This window comes from Hippichthys cyanospilos, chromosome 5, assembly GCF_059441005.1.
Source record: "Hippichthys cyanospilos isolate Australia breed blue-spotted pipefish chromosome 5, RoL_Hcya_1.0, whole genome shotgun sequence".
NCBI lineage: Eukaryota > Metazoa > Chordata > Actinopteri > Syngnathiformes > Syngnathidae > Hippichthys > Hippichthys cyanospilos.
This window is the reverse complement of record NC_142373.1, coordinates 24,738,328-24,759,459: the sequence shown is the minus strand read 5'-3', so window position 1 is coordinate 24,759,459 and position 21,132 is coordinate 24,738,328. Positions and strand designations below refer to the sequence as shown.

General features: G+C 38.5%; 1 protein-coding gene across 1 annotated transcript in view; it reads left to right on the top strand.

Annotated features, from left to right (window-relative positions):
- The first annotated feature begins 16,765 nt into the window (after nucleotides 1-16,765).
- The window catches only part of LOC148424078 (inactive phospholipase C-like protein 1), a 69,191-nt gene continuing 64,824 nt past the window's right edge, over nucleotides 16,766-21,132 (top strand). The window contains exon 1 of the mRNA XM_088415461.1: nucleotides 16,766-17,481. Coding sequence (XP_088271587.1) covers nucleotides 17,311-17,481 — 171 coding nt within the window. The 5' untranslated portion in view covers nucleotides 16,766-17,310. The remainder of the gene's footprint in view (nucleotides 17,482-21,132) is intronic.

The following is a 21,132-nucleotide window of genomic DNA, read 5'->3' as shown; positions in this document are numbered from 1 at the left end:
ATTAATTGTTGCAAACTTTTTTATTGTAAGTTCAACAAAAGGTATTGATAACGTTAAGTACATGTCAATTAAATGTTATGTCATCAATGTGCAAAATTAAGAGCGTGAACTTGAAGCCCTAGCATGAACTTCAAGCCCACGATTGCATCCCAGTATCCCTGATACCTGACGTCCAGAAATCCCTTGCCCTACCCATCATAAATCGATCTCAGATTCTTTGGAAAATGCTCCACATGTAAGAACAAGTCATGCATTTTGATTTTTATGTCGCATCCAAAGTTTCTGAATTCAGTCGGCATAGTGGCGACAGGTTCTGCATAGTTCCGGGCCCTGTTGTTCATCATATGACATGTTAGCAGCCACCCTCCCACACATGTAAAATCCAAATATGTACCTTAGTTCAGAAAGTTGACTTGATTGAGAAAAAGCAACGTCATTTGTCCTTAATTAGCAAAAAGATTGAATAAATTTGACATCGAACCATTATGACTGTTGGGTTATCACAAATGATAAACTGTATCTGTTACACATGAGCACATAATAAACATTATATATGTTTGTGTGTGAGTGTTTGTGTGTGTAATGTGCAAAAAGGAAACCGATGAAAGGAGGGAAGGAAGCAGGCCGAATGAGGGACGTTAATGATGTAGACCATGGACAAGGTGGGAGGAAAGGAAACAAAAGAATATTCACTGTGTGTACTGACTGTATAATTGTTTCTTAATGGAGCAGATGGTGTTTGGCAAGCATTAACACCTGCATCTGCGATTAAAAGAACAACAAAACACTAGACTATTATTTTACAGTTTTTCTTTCTCTGTTAAATACACTTTTCATTATCACCCTAATGTAGGCTGTCTTTGGCTGACGATCTGCCCAGGATATTTATTTTCCTTGACTATGTCAGTGGATGACAGCAGGAGTGGAAGCTTAGCCTCCACTCTTGATTTGTTTGTTTATGCTTCCCTCTAGTGTTAAAAAATCATAGCGCAATCCAAATTCGGGTCAAAACCTAAGGGCACATCTTGAGCATATGCCATCCACCTATTTCCCAGACCCAAAAGAATCGCGTCTGAATTTTATTTGTTCATGATAAATTGAGAAAAAAAAATGACAGTTGGTTTTTACTACCGGTTGTTTCTTCTCTACCGGATAACAATGTTGAATAATGTAACAAAGAGATCCTAAATACATGTTGCTATTTTCAGCAGTAAAAATCTCATATTTTGTCAATAATTAATTTATTAACAGTTAATAATATTATTTACATTCAATCAATATCTTTTAAAAACGCATTTTCCACTTGATTTCAACTGAAAACAAGGTGAAAATGTGTTTTTGTTTTCCCTCTATCACAATGGCCGGCTTTATGAATTGTGTTGATGGCTGTTAATTCTGTGTAGCTGGATCGCTGTCCTACACATGACTGGTAAGAATTGTGTTCTCATTTTCTTCATGTCTGCGGAAGCCCGGGGTAACTAATCAGTGTTGACATATTTGCCCAAGCTTTGTAGGTTCAATGCTATTATGCACTGCATCCAATGGCAAATTGTATTTTATTTACTAACGCTTTCCCTCGCTTGGAGCATGCTTCCAAAGTACGGTCTTTCTGTGATACCATAGTGAGCGTGCCACATTTGGGTAAAACCAGTAAACGGCAACTCTGAATATTCCACCCTGCGTCTTTTAGGTTCAGGTGTTCACCTGTTTTCTGAATTTGGTTGTGACACTTGGAAGTGTGATTGGTTGGTACTCTGGTTTTGCATCCCTTAATTCAAACATTTATTTTTTGTTTTTTATTTTTTTTATTGTTTCCATTCAATTTCAATATGATTTCTTCCTGTTGAACAAGAGCTAGAAGCCGCCATAGCTAAGGTGGCTGAAAGGATAAATCATATGTTGGACTTGAAGAAGTCAATCTTAGGAGAAATACAAATAGGTCTAACCATCTACAGTCACATAACTGAGTCAGACTGAACCCATGCTGCCAGCACCAAAGTCAGGCAATTATACTACTATGTATAGACTATCAGTGACTGTTTCAGTCATTTAGTACCTTTCAATGAACAATTATTACATGTGAAGGCATATTGAGAGGCAGATGTTTTAATTGGAGCATTTACAGCATGCATGATGTGCGCACTCCTTGATGTCACAATTTGTTCTCACATGCCAATCAGATGGGCCCCCCATGAAAGTATTCAGCATACATGGTTCAGTGGTCCTGCAAGAGTCATTCTAGGATATTGTAATGGTGAAAAATCTGTGGGAATTTTGAGCAAGTTGAAAGTCATTCCCATATTGACTTGAATGAGCTGAATGACGTACAGTGTAAATGGAAACGATGTACAGTAAATGTGTCATGTTGAAAATGGCTCTGGAATAAATGATGAACATGCTTTATGGAAACTCTGCCTCATTTCGAATGAATTTTTTAGTCACCGATTTTGGATCTTGGAAGAATCATGACTAGCTGGAACGAGAAAAATACTAGCCTCATTGATGTGAATTTTTGGAACATGTTTCTGGTTTCCTCCCACAATTCCAAAACATGCATGGTAGGTATACTGGACACTCCAAACTGCCTTGAGGTGTGTTTTTTAGTGTGAAAAGTCGTTTGTCTCTGTGTGCCTCGCATCCCATTCATGGTGTACTTCTGGCCAACTGGCAAAAGACAGCTGGGGTAGGCACCATTGAGCCCGCGACCATTGTGAGGACAGGCTGTTAAGAAAATGGACAGATGGATGTTGAAAATGGAATGATTTAAATTGGATGAATTACGTGGGAGAAAATGCAACATCCTCAGGCTCCTTTTTAAACAATTCAGTAAGTTTTCACAATCTGTCCTATGTGTGTTTCTACTGTGATGGAATTCTTTAGTCTGTTTCTGGCCACAGCTCAGCTTCTTAGTCAACCAAGCGCACATGCGCTGCCCAGCTGAGGCTTGTTATCCAGCCACAGTGTAAGCAGTCTCGGGGGCTTCTTGGAATGTCAAATCTCTTAATCTTTCCTAAACCTTTGTGAAATACGTCATTAGGTCAAGGTCTGAGTTAAAACTAGTTCCGATATATACACTGAACAGTGAGGACGTTTTAGAACGTGTTTTAAGCTCATTTCCTCAACCAGCGTCACAATGTAATGAGTCTCTAGCATGAGGTTACGATGACCGTTTGTTTATTTAATTAACCCTTTGGCAGTATTTTGATCATTTTGGGGTAATTTTTGTACAGATCATTCTCGTAGTATTTTAGCCAAGGGATGGCACATTCCTGGTAATGTGATTACTCAGTAATTGCGCCATATTGATCTTTGGCATGGCATCACCATCTGGGTAAAATTTCAGCCCCCGAGTGTCTTCGTAAAGGACAAAGGAAGGGAATAATCAATCTAGTGATGGTATGGATCCTAAATATTTCACTGTGTGGTTTCGTGCTATACATGTGACATTAATTCTCTACAATCTATTATACAAGTGTGAGACAAGGCCAGTGAGAAGGGCTTACCTGAGCAAACCGGGCGTCTTTTAAAAAGAAGTCTCTGGCGCATCCCTTGCTTCCATTTCCTGACTGTATCTGTTGCTGGAACAAATGGGTGGCCATTTCATGTGAAATGAAACAACATCACTATGCTTCAGCAGGGCGCTTCTGTTTAGGACTACAGCCAGGTCATTGAAGACACCAACTCAAACAGGTTCATCTCAACGAGCACAAATATTTTTGGATGAAAACGGGAAATTCATAAGAGAGAGCTGTGCCATCCGTATCTGATTTAATAAACTTTACTGTGACATTTTTATTGGTATCTTTAAGTGAATAATATTCAGCGATGTTTTTTTTTTTTTAACATAACCTTTTTTTTGGGTCTCATCCATTACGAATTGCATAACTGATGACAAAAAGCATGCTTATAGAACTTAACAAAATAATGGCAAACAACAGGTTGGAAAGAGTTAATTAGAACAGAAATTTGCAATAAGTTGATTCAAATTCTCATTGGCTTGCTTTTAATTTGGAAATTAATTGTAGTGCTCCCTTCTCTATAGTGCTGTTTTAAAGTTTCCATAGTTAACTATAGATATGTAATAATTACACATGTATCACCTTTGGCATAATGATAGTTTAATTTCTTTTGAGATATGAGTTATTTTGGTGGCTATTTTTGTCACCGGGAAGTAAGAGGCCTGGCTCTTTTATCTCTTGCAACTCATTGTGCGACTGCCTTGCCTCCTTTAATGACATTGTCCCAGGATGCTAGGAGAATGTAGGTGAATGTTCAGTCTACATGGACAGTATTCAATGAATGACATTTGAAGGTGTTTTTGTTAAGGAAATAGCATTCTAATATGGTTAAATCTCCAAAAAGTTGAATTGCATGATACAGGCCCTTTAGAAATCCTTAAATTAACATTTCTGATAGCTGAAGATAAACCATTTTAGAAGATGCTCAATCTTGTTTTTTTCCACCTGTCTTTGCAGATAGTTAGGCGGGTGTCTGAACTGTGTAGATAGCAGATACATCTTTGCCATCGCATCCAAAGATTGTCTTTATTTCAACTTTTTAGTTGTGATCTCTTAGCACATGGGTGACCATTATGTCGATTGTGAGCTGTCAGTTGCTTGCAAAATGAGTATCAGTAGTTCTCATGGAATTTAACTGATTCACTACTACCAGCTCTCCCACTTTTATTTTATTGATATACAGTAGCTGCATGTCAATGGAATTTAACTGATTCACTACTACCAGCTCTCCCACTTTTATGTAATTGATATAGCTGCATGTCAATGGAATTGAATGAGTTACAAATGTAAAAGTAGACTCACACCTATCATTCTTTGTGAAATTTGTTACTCTGTTGACATACAGAACAGTCATACCCTTGTTACATGCCATTACTCAGCGGTGTTTATGCATATGGGTTCATGCAGTTAAGTATTGCACACCAATCTATATTGCTCACAGAAAGAACTGCAAATATATTTTTTAAAATGAATAAATAAATAAAGTAGGTAGATATTTTGGACTTGTGTGGATACCCTTGTATTAGCACACCCGATCAGGACACAGAATAATTTATAACATGGCCAATTTTAAATGATTGCAGTTATACATAAAAAATCTGAATACAAAACCTACATGAAATGGGGACATTTGGTCATTAATTAATACAAATATATGAAACAATCATTACATTTTGGTTGTAACTGTGGATCAGCACCTCTGGTTGGCCAGTGGAGAATAACTTTCCCTGACTACTCACTAATTAAAATCTAATAAAATCCAATAAAAACAAGCTAAATTTGCACTTTAACATGACAAAGAAAAATAATGAAAATAGCTCTTCTTCCACTCGGTTCATGGAAAAGTGAGTCAAGGTCCTAAAGAGATCCCAGAGGAATGCAACACACGCACTCAAGCACGCACACACATTCGCACACTCTTTCACGCTCACACACTTACTTTCCAAAAGTAATTTAACTTCTTCACACCAAGGTGGCAGCATAGCACGAAGGTACGATTTTCAACAGTAGGACACTTGACCATTGACTTTTTTTAACCGTTGACAGGACAATCCTACTGTAAATATTGGTTATGGTTATTATAGTTTAAAAAAAGAAAACAAAAACCTAAGACAAGAAAAAAAAATGTATGTATGTATGTGTGTGCGTGTACTGTATGTATGTATGTATGTATGTATGTATGTATGTATGTATGTATGTATGTATGTATGTATGTATGTATGTAGTATGTATGTATGTATGTATGTATGTATGTATGTATGTATGTATGTATGTATGTATGTATACACAAGGAGCTTTTTTATTTTCAGCTTGACCATTTTTCCAAACAAAAAACTAATACTAAAACTAATAAAAACTAAAGTAAAATTGATGAATCTTCAAAAAAAAAGCTGACAAGTGTGCCATGAAAATGAATTAAAAATGAAAATGGTTTAAGACAGGGGTGTCAAACACATTTTAATCGTGGGCCAAATTGTACTTCTAGTTTCTGTCAGAGGGCCGTTATGGCTGTAAAGAAAAAAAAACATTTTAAGTGTGATTGTCACACATTTACCTAATTTTCAAACCTGAGGCCAGTAAAATTTGTTCAAAAGGAGGTTTGGTAAGAAAAATGCTTGTTGTTTCCAAAAAAAAAAAAAACCTTTTAAAAGTTGAAGAGAACTTTCAAAGTTGATATTTTCGTCAGAAATTTGAAGTCCTAATTAAAAATTCACAGGCCACGTAAAATTATGTGGCCGGCCGGATTTGGCTCCCAGGCCTTGAGTTTGACACTTGACACTAACATTCAAGAAATGAATGTTAATTAAAAGCTGGTTTTATATTTAAAACTCGCTATAGTAATGGAAAAATTATTTCCATTTTTTTGTCAATTAATATGATACATGTTGGAGTTTGATCTATTTGTCCATTTTTTAATTACACAATACTCAATGAGTTTTTGTTTAATCTTGCATGGCAATGTTTTCCATCCATTAGAAAAGCTACAACTAATACTAAAACTTTTAAAAACCAAAGTAAAGTGAACTTAAAAAAAAGCTAACAAATCTGACATAAAAAACAAACTAATACTGAATTTAAAAGCAAGTCAAGACAAATTAAAACATAACTGTAATGAGAAATGCCAAACTATAAATAAACCGGGTAATTTTTCAAGGAATTAGACGTCTCTTCCAGTTTAGTGAACACCCCAGCTACCTGTGGAGTGGCTTTTCCACTATTCGGCGGCAAAGCTTCTGCTGGCTGCTCTGCCCTCGTATCGCCGGGGTGATCTCGCCATACTTCACCATGAGAAGTGGAAGGACCTTTCTTTGCCTGCTCTATCCACACTTGAATGCCTTGCTTGTCAAGCCACTGGACTAATTCCGACCATTATTGCCACTGTTCATCCTTTCCCCCAAGCCACACAGTGACATTTAAAGTGAATTTCTGCCCTCCTCATCCATTTCTCTGCTCTTTCCTCCCAAATAATTCCTCTGGGAGATTTCAATATTCACTTGGACAATACTGTTCTCCTTCCAACTAAAGACTTTTCCTCGTTGCTGGACAGTTTTGGTTTTCACCAGTTTGACAATTTCCCCCCACACACAAATGGTCACACACTTCATTTTATCTCTAATTGTTGCTAAATCATTTAGACTGGAATTGTTCGACTAACCCGCTCCAGTTCAATGACCACTTTCTCCTTTCATTCAATGTCTCCCTCAGACTAGCCATTTCCAAGCCACCATGTGGCGAGTAAGGAGTTAAACAAAAGGCGAACCCAAACAGAGACCGAACACAAAATATCAAGTCAAAGTTACTTTATCAACAGAAAGAGCATGTACCACGTGTTGACAAAAACATATCTTGAAAGTAACAACAAAAGAACTGACCAGGATATAAATGCAAGAAAACTCACACCAAACACCCAAATAGTAACTATGGCAAATAGGGAAACTGAAATCACGAGTAGAGTCTGTGCTCGAAAAAGGTACAACTAAAAATCAACATGGGAAACGCCACTGTGAACCACTTGGGGAATCGACACTCCCGTGAAGCTAAGCCAGCAGAGGGATGCTGTCGGAAGCATTAACTAAAAATAAGCACGGAAATCAAATACTTACGAGGGAATGGAGTAGCTATCAACGCAAGGCTTGGAACGAGGAAACAACAAAGAGATTATGTTGGCGATTGCAGAGAATAATTTGACACCGTCCCTATACTTCGGCTGCTGCCATTGACATAGACTCACTCTTCTATAGCATTGCTGTCCTAACTGTAGACCAGGCATGTCCAAACCCAGTCCTCGAGGGCCGCCTATCCGGCATGTTTTGGAGGTTTCTGTCCTCCTAACACACCTGATTCAAATGATCAGCTCATCAGCAAGCTCAGCGGAAGCCTGACAACAAACCTGATCATTTGAATCAGCTGCATTGGATGACGGAAACATCAAAAACATGCAGGAAAGGCGGCCCTCGAGGACCGGGTTTGGACATGCCTGCTGTAGACTCTTGACCAAACCACATTCTCCTTAATAGACTCTCTTCTTTGGGTATCACTCACACACCCATTTGATGGTTTTACTCATACCTCACTGGCCGACTTAAATCAACTTAAATAATTCGGCTCACAACTGTCCCCAATCACTTCTGGTGTGCCCCAGAACTCTGTCCTTGGGCCCCTCCTTTTCATATTTCCTGCCACTTAGTAATATCTTCTGTAAACATGGTATCCAAGCTTGGCCTTTCCTGCAAACACAATTGTAGTCTCCCACTCTCTTCCCTTACCCACCGTCTGACAGAAATCAAATCCTGGTTCATCTCAATCTTCCTTAAACTCAACGGAACTCCTCCTTGTTAGCACTAAAGCACTTTCAAACATTGACGGTTTTTCCCTTACCGTCAACAATTCTACTGTTTCCCGATCCCCTCAGGTCAAGTGTCTGGTTGTCATCCTTGACTGCTCACTCATCAATAACATAACCTGGTCTTCATACATCTTCGACCCATTAATTGACTCTGTGACATTCTCACTCCTCACACCACCGCCTTCCTGGTTCCACAGGCTCGTCACTTCCTGTCTATATTGAATATTGCAATCCGAATATTGCAACTTTGTGCTCTTTGGTGCCTCTAAAAAAATCTATAAATAAACTCCAACCTCTAACCCTAATCCACTGTGCCTTCTGCCCGTCTCGTCTAGAGGTAAAATCGGGCCTAAAAAATCCAGCCCTACCAGGCCTGTGGTATTAAAGCCCGACCCGGCCCGAGCCCGACCAAACTTGATTTGCAGGCCCAAGTCCGACACAAACGCGAAATTTCATATTTTATTTGTGAGGACACGGGAGGAGGAGGTGATTTATGATAACAAATTAAAGCCTTTGTAACGAAATCTAAGTTTAACAAGACTGTATAAACATTTACATCTTTTATATTTTTGTGTCTGCAGAGGTTACATTAACCGACAATTTTCCATCTGATGGATTTTTTAAAAGGTGATGGGGAAAATTTTAAGGCCGTCCGTCATTGGTGCGCACTTGCTTTACGCGGAGAAATGCTGCAGCCCACTGAGCTTTAACTAGAATAATGCAAATCAAATAAATGGGAAAAGATATATTAAGATTATTAAGAGGGCGGTGTTCACGTGCGCAGAGCGCGCTCTGGCTCTGTGGTTCGTATAGTAGTTAAATAGCAATTACCTTCTCTTTTTTATCCAAATTGTTTATTTTATAACAAGTATTCCTTAGTTTAGTATCCACATTCCACATGTCGTTTTAGTATACATTTTATAAACATATATTTATTTAAAAAAAAAAAAGTCAGCGAGATAGAAGGCCGGCCGGACTCAACTCGAACGTAATGAATGACATTTTGGGCCCGAAATTCGGGTTGGGTCGGGCTTGGGCTTAGTCTCGTCCGCATGGGGGACAGGGCTTTCACACTCTACGCCAGTGGTTCTTAACCTGGGTTCGATCGAACCCTAGGGGTTCGGTGAGTCCGTCTCAGGGGTTCGGTGGAGCCTCCGCCGCGGCCGCAGCTGGCGATCTAAAGGGTCGATCGCCATACGGATTCACGGCGTGGCGGCGGGGAACTGGTACTTTTACCCACGGTGATGATTTGAACAAGGTGATATTAATGCACAATTCATTTCGTGCACCAATAAAAAAAAAATCATATTTTATTTTTTACTAAAGAAGATGAATATGAATGAGCATATGAAACATTGGGGTGGAATTCGGTTAAGAACCACTGCTCTACACCCAAACTCTGAGTTCATTGTTTCACTAATCGTGGGGGTTTCCAGTCCCCATTTACAGTGAAAAACAAGGGGTCACTGTATTTTTAACTACTTATGACTTGTCACAATACCCTCTCATCTTACCCCTCCATCACTGTTTGCTGTTTTGATTTCTCTTATTTTCTCTTATGATTTTTTTATCTTTCTGTAAAGCGTCCTTGGATGTTTAGAAAGGTGCTGGCGAATAAAATGCATTATTTTTATTATTATTATTCATATATTCACCACTCAATAGAGGATTAAACAAAACAAACAAACTGGTAAGCAAACTGGTAAGCAATCAAAAGAACCTTAAAAAAATACATTATCCAGTTAAACAATCATCCACCCCACAAACTAACTCATGAGTGCTCTAACTAGCTAAAGATCCAACTAATAAATCAGATTACTATCTATTGAACATCAACAGACATTCAGAAAATTAAAGAAAAGGAAAAAAAAGCTGAAGAGTAACATCTTTTGTCTTTTCTCATATAAGCACTGAGCTTATGCAGTGTGCTGGTATTTCAGCAGCACATACAGTAGCGCAGGAGTGCGAGTGGTAAACTAGGTACACTAATGTGCCTCACTAGCTGACCACATTCCACAGCTGTGTGCCTCAAGGACCAACACTTAGTATCTCCTCCGCCTTGCAAGTAGTCCTGACGCGCTCTCACACGTTTTTTTAATTAATTTTTTTTTTAAAGAAGAACAATAAACAACTTTATATTAACTAACTGAATGACATTTAAAAAAAAATCCACACAGGTTTAAATATCTCTTTGTTGAAGTTGATTCAACTGTATTGGTTGCTTTTTCATGAACATATTCCGCTTTTTATTTCTTTGCTTTATTCTCTCTGCTCGAATCTCCAGAGAATGAATCCTAAAAATGGACATCTTTGGACTGTTCACAGGCGTCCAAGGGAGACTTTAACATGAAAATGGGCCCTTGAGAATGGGGAGTCCATGGGAATATTTGACAATCCTGCGTCTTTAGAGATATGTAGATTAGAAATCACGGCTGTCTAATTTTTGTTAGACATACACATACTTCAAAATGTTAAGATGTCTTATAAAAAGAATTATTACATTTTTGTATTCAAATAGAGAATACATAGATAGTAGATTAGAATACATACATTTATTCCACAAGGCAGATGATGATGATGGTGATTATTATATGCATCTTCTTTTGCTTTTGTCTATCCATTCATCCATTTTCTATAATCACTTATCCTCACTAGGATCGCTGGCATACAGGTGCCTATCCCAGCTGGCTTCGGCCAGTAGGTGGGGGACACCCTGCTGCCAATCACAGGGCACACAACGATGAACGACCACAAACACAATGAAGGACAATTTGAAGTGTCCAATTCACTTATCATACATGTTTTTGGGATCGAGGGAATAAACCAGGCCAAACCCCTTGGAAACTCCACTCAGGACGGATGGAGCTGGAATCGAACCCAGGGCCTCTAAACTGTGAGGCTAACCACTCTACCACCATGCTGCTTTCTTTCATTTACCTCTCTCAAATTAGAAGCATAAGATGGAGTTCAAAGACATTTAAAAAATATATGTTGTGATCTTTTATTGTCAGACCATTTAGATCGTTACCATATATGGCAAACATGTTTTTATGTCTTGGAAAACTGTAGTAAAAGGTGTTGCTATTTCAATAGCACATGATGTTACCAACATACAGTAAGAGACCTTTTGTTTAAGATCGCCTGATAAAAGAAAATATCTACACTGTATTAGGTTTTAACAGCCAATGGGGTAATAAGGTCACATACGGTGTTTGCAAATATTTGATATTTTGATTGCAATAAATGTTGCGTTTGAATATCATCATATCACTCCAAAAACATGCATGGCAGGTGTATTGGACATACTAAATTGTCCTTAAGTGTGATTGCGTGCGTGAATGGTTGTTCATCTCAGTGTGCCCTGCGATTGGCTGGCAACCAGTCCAGGGTGTCCCCTACTATCCGAAGCCAGCTGGGATAGGCACCAGCAAGAGAGCGACCCTTGTGAGGATAAACGACTGAAGAAAATGGATGGATGGATGGATTTCACCAGTTTGCATTTCATTCGAAGAAGGAAATGCTTCATTGAAAGTTATGGTTTTGATATCGGCCTCAAAGAGATCCCATTTTTAATTCTAGATTTTAATTCTACAATGCTAATTAATTCAGTTTGCAAAAACATTGGCGCACTATGACCCTGTCTGATTTGAATGTCGCACAGTTTTCTGCCTATGGACAAGAGAAGAGGGTTTAATACTTAACACAAGACTGAGGTTGTGTCATCCTCCCAACTGTGTTTCAAAGGTCTACGAGCCTTGAGTGATAGAAAAACAACAAGAAATATGAAGACTATTCAGTGCAGCAGTAAATTCTGTTCCATGCTCATCACAGCCTAACACAAAGAATAACAAACCCTGATAGCAACGAATGTATAACTACCACGAAGCTCATTTGTTCCCTCCTTCCCGCTCTTGATGAACCGCCCTCTGGAAGAACTAAGCCAAGGGCACGCAAAATGCTTTTACAAATATTGCTGTTGCCGACACCACCCTTAGCTGGTGACCATTTCCATGTGATATGTCATCTAGTTTGCCATCTTGGACATGACCATCTTGACCACGTACTCTACATATTATAATCAGAAAATTGTGTTACAACAGCTAAATACAATCAAATACAGTACAATGTACAATCAATCATCAGTTTTAGTCCTATAAATTACCGTATTTTTCGGACTATAAGCCGCAACTTTTTCTCATGATTTGAGCCCTGCGACTTATAGTCCAGTGCAGCTTATCTGTTGTTTTTTTTTTATAATTTTGCTAGCCAAAAGCAACCAAATGTGTGTATCTGTTTGAAGTTTCAATTTATGAAACAACTATGAAAGAGAACTGAAAAGATCTTACTCAATGGCTGTGCTCAAAAAGTTTTAAATATATATAATTTAAAAAAAACAACACATTTCTAAATTGAATATGAGAATGTATAAAATTTTGGATACATTTGTGACATGTAAATTTTATATATAATACTCTATATATGATTTTATTTGCGTATTTATGATTGTATGAATTAATTATGTGCAATGTATTTTTATGTTCACTAAAATAATCTATCAAACAAAAGGAGGTAAAAAAAGATGCTATTGAAGTATTGATTTCGATTGTGAACTGCTAATTAACTAACAGTATTCTGAAAGTGTTGAAAATATCCATCCATTTTCTATAAATATGTTGGGACTAAACATGTAGGCATGTTCAGTCTGTTAAAGAGAGGATTTTGCTGTTAGCAGACAATTACAAAAAAAAAAAAAATCCAAACTTCCATGTACTGTCTTTTTGCGGAAATATCTCGTTATTACCTGTGGTTTATAGTCCAGTGTGGCTTATCCATGACAAAAATCTTTTTTTTTGCTCATATTTTGCTGCTGCGGCTTATATACAGGTGCGGCTTATAGTCCGGCAAATACAGTATGTCTTTGAGTCTGAAACAGTTGTCATATCTCCAAGCAGAAAATGAACACACCCTTACAGATAGAATCATGGCCACATGGCCACATTTAATATGACTATGTCATCGCTGTATATGTTTTTTTCCCCCCACCTTGTTCACATCTTAATCTTTGTTTTGAAGCAAATTCTTTCAAACGTTCTGTCGGTTTTTCCTGTTTTAACCATCACCAGTCATTGTTAGAGGTAGAATGAGCCCGTAGATGAGAAAGAAACAAAATAAAATGGTATGTCTGACAGAAACATCTTTAAAATTTCATGCCACAAAAAGATAACAATACTGAACAAGTCCAAAATAAGTGAAAATATTCTGCCTCAATACGCTCAGGCTGCCTCCAACATGAGGACGATTTGGCGTATTGTCTTATTTATTTAACCTTTGTGTGGTGTTTTGTCCATTGCCGAACCTTTGCTGAAATTTTACCCAGATGGTGTATCAATGTTCAACATGAAAACACTTAGTTACCAGACTCCCAGGAGTGTGGCATTCATTGGCTAAAATACTGCAAGAAAGATGTGGAGGAAAATGACCTGAAATGGTCAAAATATTGCACAAGGAAAGAATGGAAGTATCCAGCACAAGTCTGTTCAAGTTCATATTATACCGCTATTGATTTTAAATGAAAGAGGCCGACTCAGATGCATCACTATTTTTAGTCAGTGTTGTCAAAAAAAACATAGACTCTCAGCCTTGAGGCACCAAAATGCCAGGTGGCTTCCTCTGCGTCAAGCTGAGGTTGATCTATACAACTTCTCTGATATTTGAAAAAGACACCATTTAATTCTCAAGCAGTATTTTCATATTTGATTCCAGTAAAAATAAGAAACTGTAACCATAACTAGGATTTGTAAATAAACATCCAATTTTCCATGTTTGGAAATGCAAGATTTCAGCCCGAGTGCGTCAACCTATATAATGCATTGAGAAGCATGTATAAATGTTTGTCAGTGCATCTCTAGTGGATTTTCCCTTTTTCCAGTTTCGATGCTGCACAGGCTCCGTCTGGCAGAAGCAGCCTGCGCTTTATCAACGTCAACAAGTGTGCAAGAATCCTCCCATTGCGACCTTGAGCGAAGCCTTTATTCCCTTGCAAATTCAGTACAATGAAAGGTCTGTTATACGTATGAAATACACTCATCATCACAATAGTAGACATGACAGAGAAAACCAGACAAACCTCTGCAAAGTTTGGCAGCAGGCTTGTGCAAACCTTTTTTTTAAGAATTGATTTTGACTTTGTGGAGGCGTGGTTCAAAGGTTCAGGAAGGACCCACAAACTAGCGGCGATCTGAAGTCAAACTGTTCAGAGATATTTTGTACATGTGGAAGGACGTTATCAGTTGTGGAGGGTATGTAAGACAACAGATGCTGAGGTCAAAGGTGAGCTGAGTGGACACATACGACGATGCTCTCAGCTGATGCGTTCAAACTTGCAAGAACATTTGTTACTACTGCTGACACTCTTCTTATTTCACATGATTTGCTTGCTTGTTATCAGGATATTGTGAGTTCAATATTAATTTTTGCATAAATGTTCACTTTTCTAACTCATTGCAAAAAGGCAATTTCAAGAAAGTAAAAAGAGGCTTATAATAAGAAATATTTTCTTATTTTTCATCTAAAAAGGAAAATCAGCTAGTGTAGCAAAAAATAAAAAGAAAACAAAGTCTTGGAAAGGAATGCTTATTACACGATATTAAAGCTACCATTATTTTTTTGCTCCAAAATGTTTATATTTGTCCTCACAATATAGAAAATCTTTAGAAAATGATAGCAACAGAAAAACAAATCTTAATATAAGAACACACTTACACATACTCATTGGTGTAAATATTTGCAGAAAGACACCTATATTTTCCTAGTCTGTAATTTAAGGTAATTAGAATAATGTTTACTTAAATATACCATATTGTACTATTTTAAGGAAATGCATGAGAAAAATGATCGCTTTAACTGAGAAAAACTGGTCTGAATTTTGAAACGAATGAAAAATATTACTTTAAGATGATATTAGAACCATTTGTATAGATTAAAGGCTTAAAGATGGATATTTTAAGATACATTTTGAAAAAAGTTACCTGTAACTGAAAAATATTTGCTTAAATTTGACTTGTTAACTTGCCCACATTGAGATTAAGAAAAAAGTCTTGAATTAGGTTGTTTATGCAATAATTTTGTTTTTACTCCATTGGCAGATAATTTTTGCTTAAAACAAGAAAATTCGGCAAATTTTTAGATAATGTTTTTGGTTTTGGTTCGACAGTTTTTGCAGTTCACAAAGCTGTTTCTGATAAAACTGTCTTACTAGATTGTGCAGCTGTCCATAATGTTGAACGTGTGGACAATGTGCTGTTAAGGAGCATGAACTTATTTGTTTTGGTTAGCTAGTCGGCCTCACAATTCTGAGCTTCTGGGTTTGAATTTTTGCTTCCTGTATAGAGTTTGTATGTTCTTCCTGTGCTTGCATGGGAACATGAATATGAATGGTTGGCTGTCTATGTGTGCCCTTAAACTGGCAACCAGGCTGCGGTGTGCCGCGCCTCTTGGCCAAAACCAGCTGGGGCAGTTTCCTAGCACCCGTGACCCAATGAGAACAACCTGTCAGGAGAAATTATATATTGTTAGTATTTTCTACTTATTTTTATGAACTTTCTTCTAAAGATGATAAGGCAAATAATTTAGGATTTTTTCAAGATTTGGGGGTGTCCAACGGCCCAGTGTCCAGCCCTGCTCTGAACAGTAGCTAAATCCCATCAAAACCCAAAAAGAGCGGACTAGTAAATTGACCATTAGGGCTTCTCACACAGTCCACCATTTTGTTTAGACTAGCCTCCTCGCCTATGCCACGTCAGATTTAGATTTTTTGTTTGTTTGTTTGTTTATGTCGCAGGACGCTGAAAAACGGATGAGGGCACCACAAATGACCTCAAGACCAGAATTTGGGCACCACTGTCTTCATGGATTGTAATCGGAAAATTTTGCTTCTGTGAATCTCTAATTCTAATTCTCCATTTTCACTCTGTTCGTGACCCTTTTCTGCCCTGTTCTCTGTCGATCATTCTCTCAAGCGTGGATAATTTGCGTTTAAAACTTAATTTTAAATGTTGACAGAAAAATAAATATCGAGTATAGTACAATTCAGCACATGCAACAAAAAAACGTGTTCTTCATTACTCCCTCCATTACACTAAAGTGAAACTGAATATTTTCTCATGGTCCACCTGCGCAGTGACAGAGAAACAACTTCATCTAATATGCATTCGCCAATCCCGATTTTTTGGGGGGGGATCAATAATCCTTATTTCTTCAGGACGCGCTCGTTTGAATTACGCCCATTGGCCAAAAGGCACGTCAGTCACGATTGAGGTCACCATTGAGGCGGGGCTTGAATAGAGACAGAGAGACGGGCGCGTGTCAATTGTTGTTGGATTTCGCCGTCAAAAGTCGCTCGCTGGTGACCTGAGCATTGCAGCCGAGTCGATATCAAAAGCACCGTTTTTGTCGGGTGAGTCTCGGCCATGCTCACCGAAGAAGCAGATTCGCGTCTTTTTTCTAGTTCTTCCAACTTGGCTTCCTTCGTGCACTTTGACATCGGAGAAGACGCGACCTAGCCAAGTGCCTGGTTCGGAACCCTTTGGATTGAGTCCACTTGCAAGTGCACCGTGACCGACGTGGGCGGGTTCTGACGCACGCCCCCCCCCCCTCCCCCAAGCAAAAGCACTGGGAGGACTTGTTGCGCTTCATAAGGGGGGGAACGCGCCAATCTGTTTTTGCTCCAGAAGAACCAAACAGACGCGGCCGGCTGAGTTCAAGGACCAAAATAGTGTAACCAGCTCGTGGAGGCGGTCGTGATTCAAGATCAAGCACACGCGCGCACACATAAGCTTAGTCATTCTTTATTTGAACATTTAAATGGAATTGAAGCAGCGCCTAGGCAAACTTTCCACAGGTTGATTCATTTCCTTTTGCAAATCCACCGACTCGAGCCGCCTCAACATGTCAGAGCGCGATGGGCTGTGCAGCGACGGAGCGCCGGACTTCATTCCGGCTAGGGTGTCCCGCGGCCGGCGGAGCGGTGTTGTCCTTCCCGGCGGGGGCGCTCAGGACCCGGAGACCATGCTGGTGGAGTCAGTGAAGGCAGCACCGCGCCGGAGCAGCATCATAAAGGCAAGAAAGACCATATTTGCAAGTCGTGGGGTGGTTTATGTTGAAGTTTGGGAAAACCGCACAAAAAGAATTAGCTTTGACACTTGAGTGTTTACAACAGTCTGGAAACATACTATGTGCTTTTTGGTAGTGTGTTCATTCAACCGATGCTGTTGTTTGGGGCAACTCCTTCAAACGGTCATTTCGACCAAGATATTGCTGAATATGCTCCAACCACCCAAAAAGCACCTGTAGATCACAGGGCACCTGTTGAAAAACAGCCTTTCACACCTGGGACACATTAGACTGTTTAATGTGACTACTACTCTGGATTTTGGTGGCATGTGAGAAGTACTCACACAGGAATCATTGTAGCCCACATATAAATTCTCCATCACTACAACACTCGATTTAGGGTTGAACAAACTAACCAAGTTGACTTCCGTGCCACATGAAATTTGACCACTTATTGTAATAGAAAAAAATGCATATAGTGTGTGTATATATATATATATATATATATATATATATATATATATATATATATATATATATATATATATATATATATATATATATATATATATATATATATGAATCAGTGGCGGTCCATGCATTTCACACTTACGCCTTCAGTGATGAATATGAAATACCCCTCAGAAGCACACGTATGCTTTACATCTATAAACATGCTTGAGTAATTAAAACTTATCATTATATGTGCTAAAACTTATTAACTTCTAATGTTGTACACAATTGATCAACATTGCGCCGCCTCCCTGCAGTGAGCATCCAATCACGTCACATTCAACGTGAAGCTTCGAGATGCTCACCTTATGACTCGATTGGCTATTGCAGGAAGTTTAACATCTCAACAAATGAAATTGGGTAAAAATGGTTCTTTGGCTTCACCCCCAAAACAATGTCTCCATTTAACTTACAAATCATTCCTGAGGCATCTTCTGCCAAAGTTTGCTTGATTTATTGCTGCTTGCGCTCGCGCGTGTGTGTGTGCGTGTGTGGTTTTGAATGGCAAATTACCCTCATGGAAAATTTCATTTCTGATTTTTTGCGTCAATTAAAACATGATTTGCCCTTTGGTGTGGCCTTGTGGTGGCCAGAAAGTTTTAGCATAGATATTTAAAATGCATTTTGGCACATGCATATATTTTACTGTGGAAAGTGTAAAAATATCATGATCTAGGTCCTTTATGCACAGGGAGACATGATTTGTAATGCAACATGCGATCATCTTTTTATCTTAATATTTCATATTTCATTCCTGATTTACATTTCATCCCAAATAAACAAGCATAAAAGTGGACATTTGTAGCTACTATGTCCCAGACTGATTTGGTACACATGTGTTGTCTCATGTGGGTAAACATCACAAATGACTTCATTGAGGAGGATGCAAACATTATCAATCCTAAACCTAAGCCTTTAAGCATCAATGTTGCAAAATTTCACCAATGCAACTTTTACAGTTATCTGTTTATCACTACCCTTTTCACAATACAAAACTTTTGATACAAAAATATTGAATATTTCATTGAAAAACGCTGGCACCCAATAATCAGAATCTAATTGTGACCAAGATTCTCACTCCTAATTTTAATGGGCAGGTGCTATGGCTAAGCTAAAACGGGTGTTTTCACACTGATTAAAAAGTATATGAAGATATGTATCTTCACATTTTGTAATATTATTATTAGGCTCCATCACACCCGCTACCCTCGTGAGAATAAGCAGTTTAACCCTTTAATGGGCACAGTGGCCACGTTCACCCAGTAGTCTAAACAGGTAAAAACTGCCTTTATTAGGCACACTTTTTTTAAGGCCTTGTTCAGAGTTATTGTTCATAACAATTCAAAACACATTTCATACTTTGTATTGAAGGTTGCAAATGAAAAAAGTCAATATGCAAGTCATTTGTGTTGCACATGCGTAAAGCAGGAAAAAAATGGGCAAAGTGAATGCGAAATGAACGAAACAGAAGCTTTCAATGCCTCATCGGGTTCCCTCTTAAGAATAATGTATGCACATTTTTAGTGATGCTCAAATGAAGCTATTGTGGCCTTTTTGTGGCCATATAGGGCCAATTTTTTTGAAACTGGCGTAATTTTGGGAAGCTTCTGTAATAGCTAGTGACCTCTGCTGGCAGAAACAAGCACTGCATTTGGAAAAAAAAAACCCTTTGAATTGGTTGCAATGATGCTGAAGTGGAATCCATAAATCCATTATCTGTTGCCATTTATCCTCATTAGGCTCGCAGGCCTGCTGGTGCCTATCTCAGCTGTCTATGGGCAGTAGGTGGGGGACACCCTGAGCTGGTTTCCAGCCAAATGCAGGAAGTGGAATCCTATTACGAAGTAATGATTAATTAATTGAAAATAAATATATTTTTACATCTTTACTTATTTATTGTTATAATAATGTGACAGCAAATCTAAAAAAATGTTTTTATCATTTATATTCATGATTTTCAAACAATATGTATGCGTGTTGACTGCTGGCGGCGCGAATGACTCGCAGTTCGACTTTGCCTGGTAGTTTGGCGTGACGTCATCTCAGTTTGCATATTCAACTCCAGTCCAAAGGCTCAGATCCAATAATGTAGAGTGTCAGATCCACAAATCCACAGGAGAGATTTGCAAATCCAAAGGAGAGATCCATGGAAAAAAAACATGAAGTCCTGTCTCGCGAGTGTCGTACTCATACAAATGGTGAACACTCATCTGTCTTTTTGACAGCGATCTTATTCCATTAAGGGTTGCCTTCAAGTAACTTAACCACCCAAAATGGATGTAAAAAATCTGAAGCATTCATTTAATTTGCGTCTTTTGCTTCTCTTGGTTTTAAATATAATAATATTAAGAGATTGGGACACTTTATATGGCTCCCCAGGGTTTAGTCTCTGCACAAATATACACCCTTGTAACAGGTGAAAATGTTAAAGAAAGGTATCAATTTACTCATATGTGTGCCTTTGATGCTTTACTTGTTTTAAGCTGCGCCTGGCTGCACACGCCTTACACGGTATATGTTGCCCACCTCTGGTTATATTCCGATGGTCCAGTTCCAAAGCTCTCACCTCTGTTGAGGTGACCTCATGCTTTTCCATGCTCACCTATGCTCAGGTTGCAAGTGAGTAAGAAGCAGGGTGAGGAAGTGAGGAAAATGATCTTGTTTGGCCATCATTTACACTACATGTCTTGGGCTCATTTGTCAGCAAGTGTGAGCTGGGCTCATGTATCTCCACTCAAACCAGGACACAGGGATATATGTGTCACCACAAGTGGCTCCGGATTATGGGTTCGTCGTTTGAAAAAAGCCACAAGTGGCTCCGATTTAAGAGGTTGTCGTTTGAAAAAAGCCACAAGTGGCTCCGATTTAAGAGGTTGTCGTTTGAAAAAAATGCTTATTGTTTTTTTTTCAAAATCCATATTTATTGCCACTTCTTTCCTCTTAGATTGCGGGTGAGCTGTAGCCTACCCCAATTTGCTATTGATTATAGTAATTGTAGTAAATTATAGCACATAAGTGTTTATTTACAACCTAACGGTAGAGCCTGGGTAAATCTATGTACAAACATTCAGATTTTCAAAAGGTGATTTTATTTAGGAGAAAAATATTCAAATCTACCTCATCCTGTATAAAGTACGTGCCTAC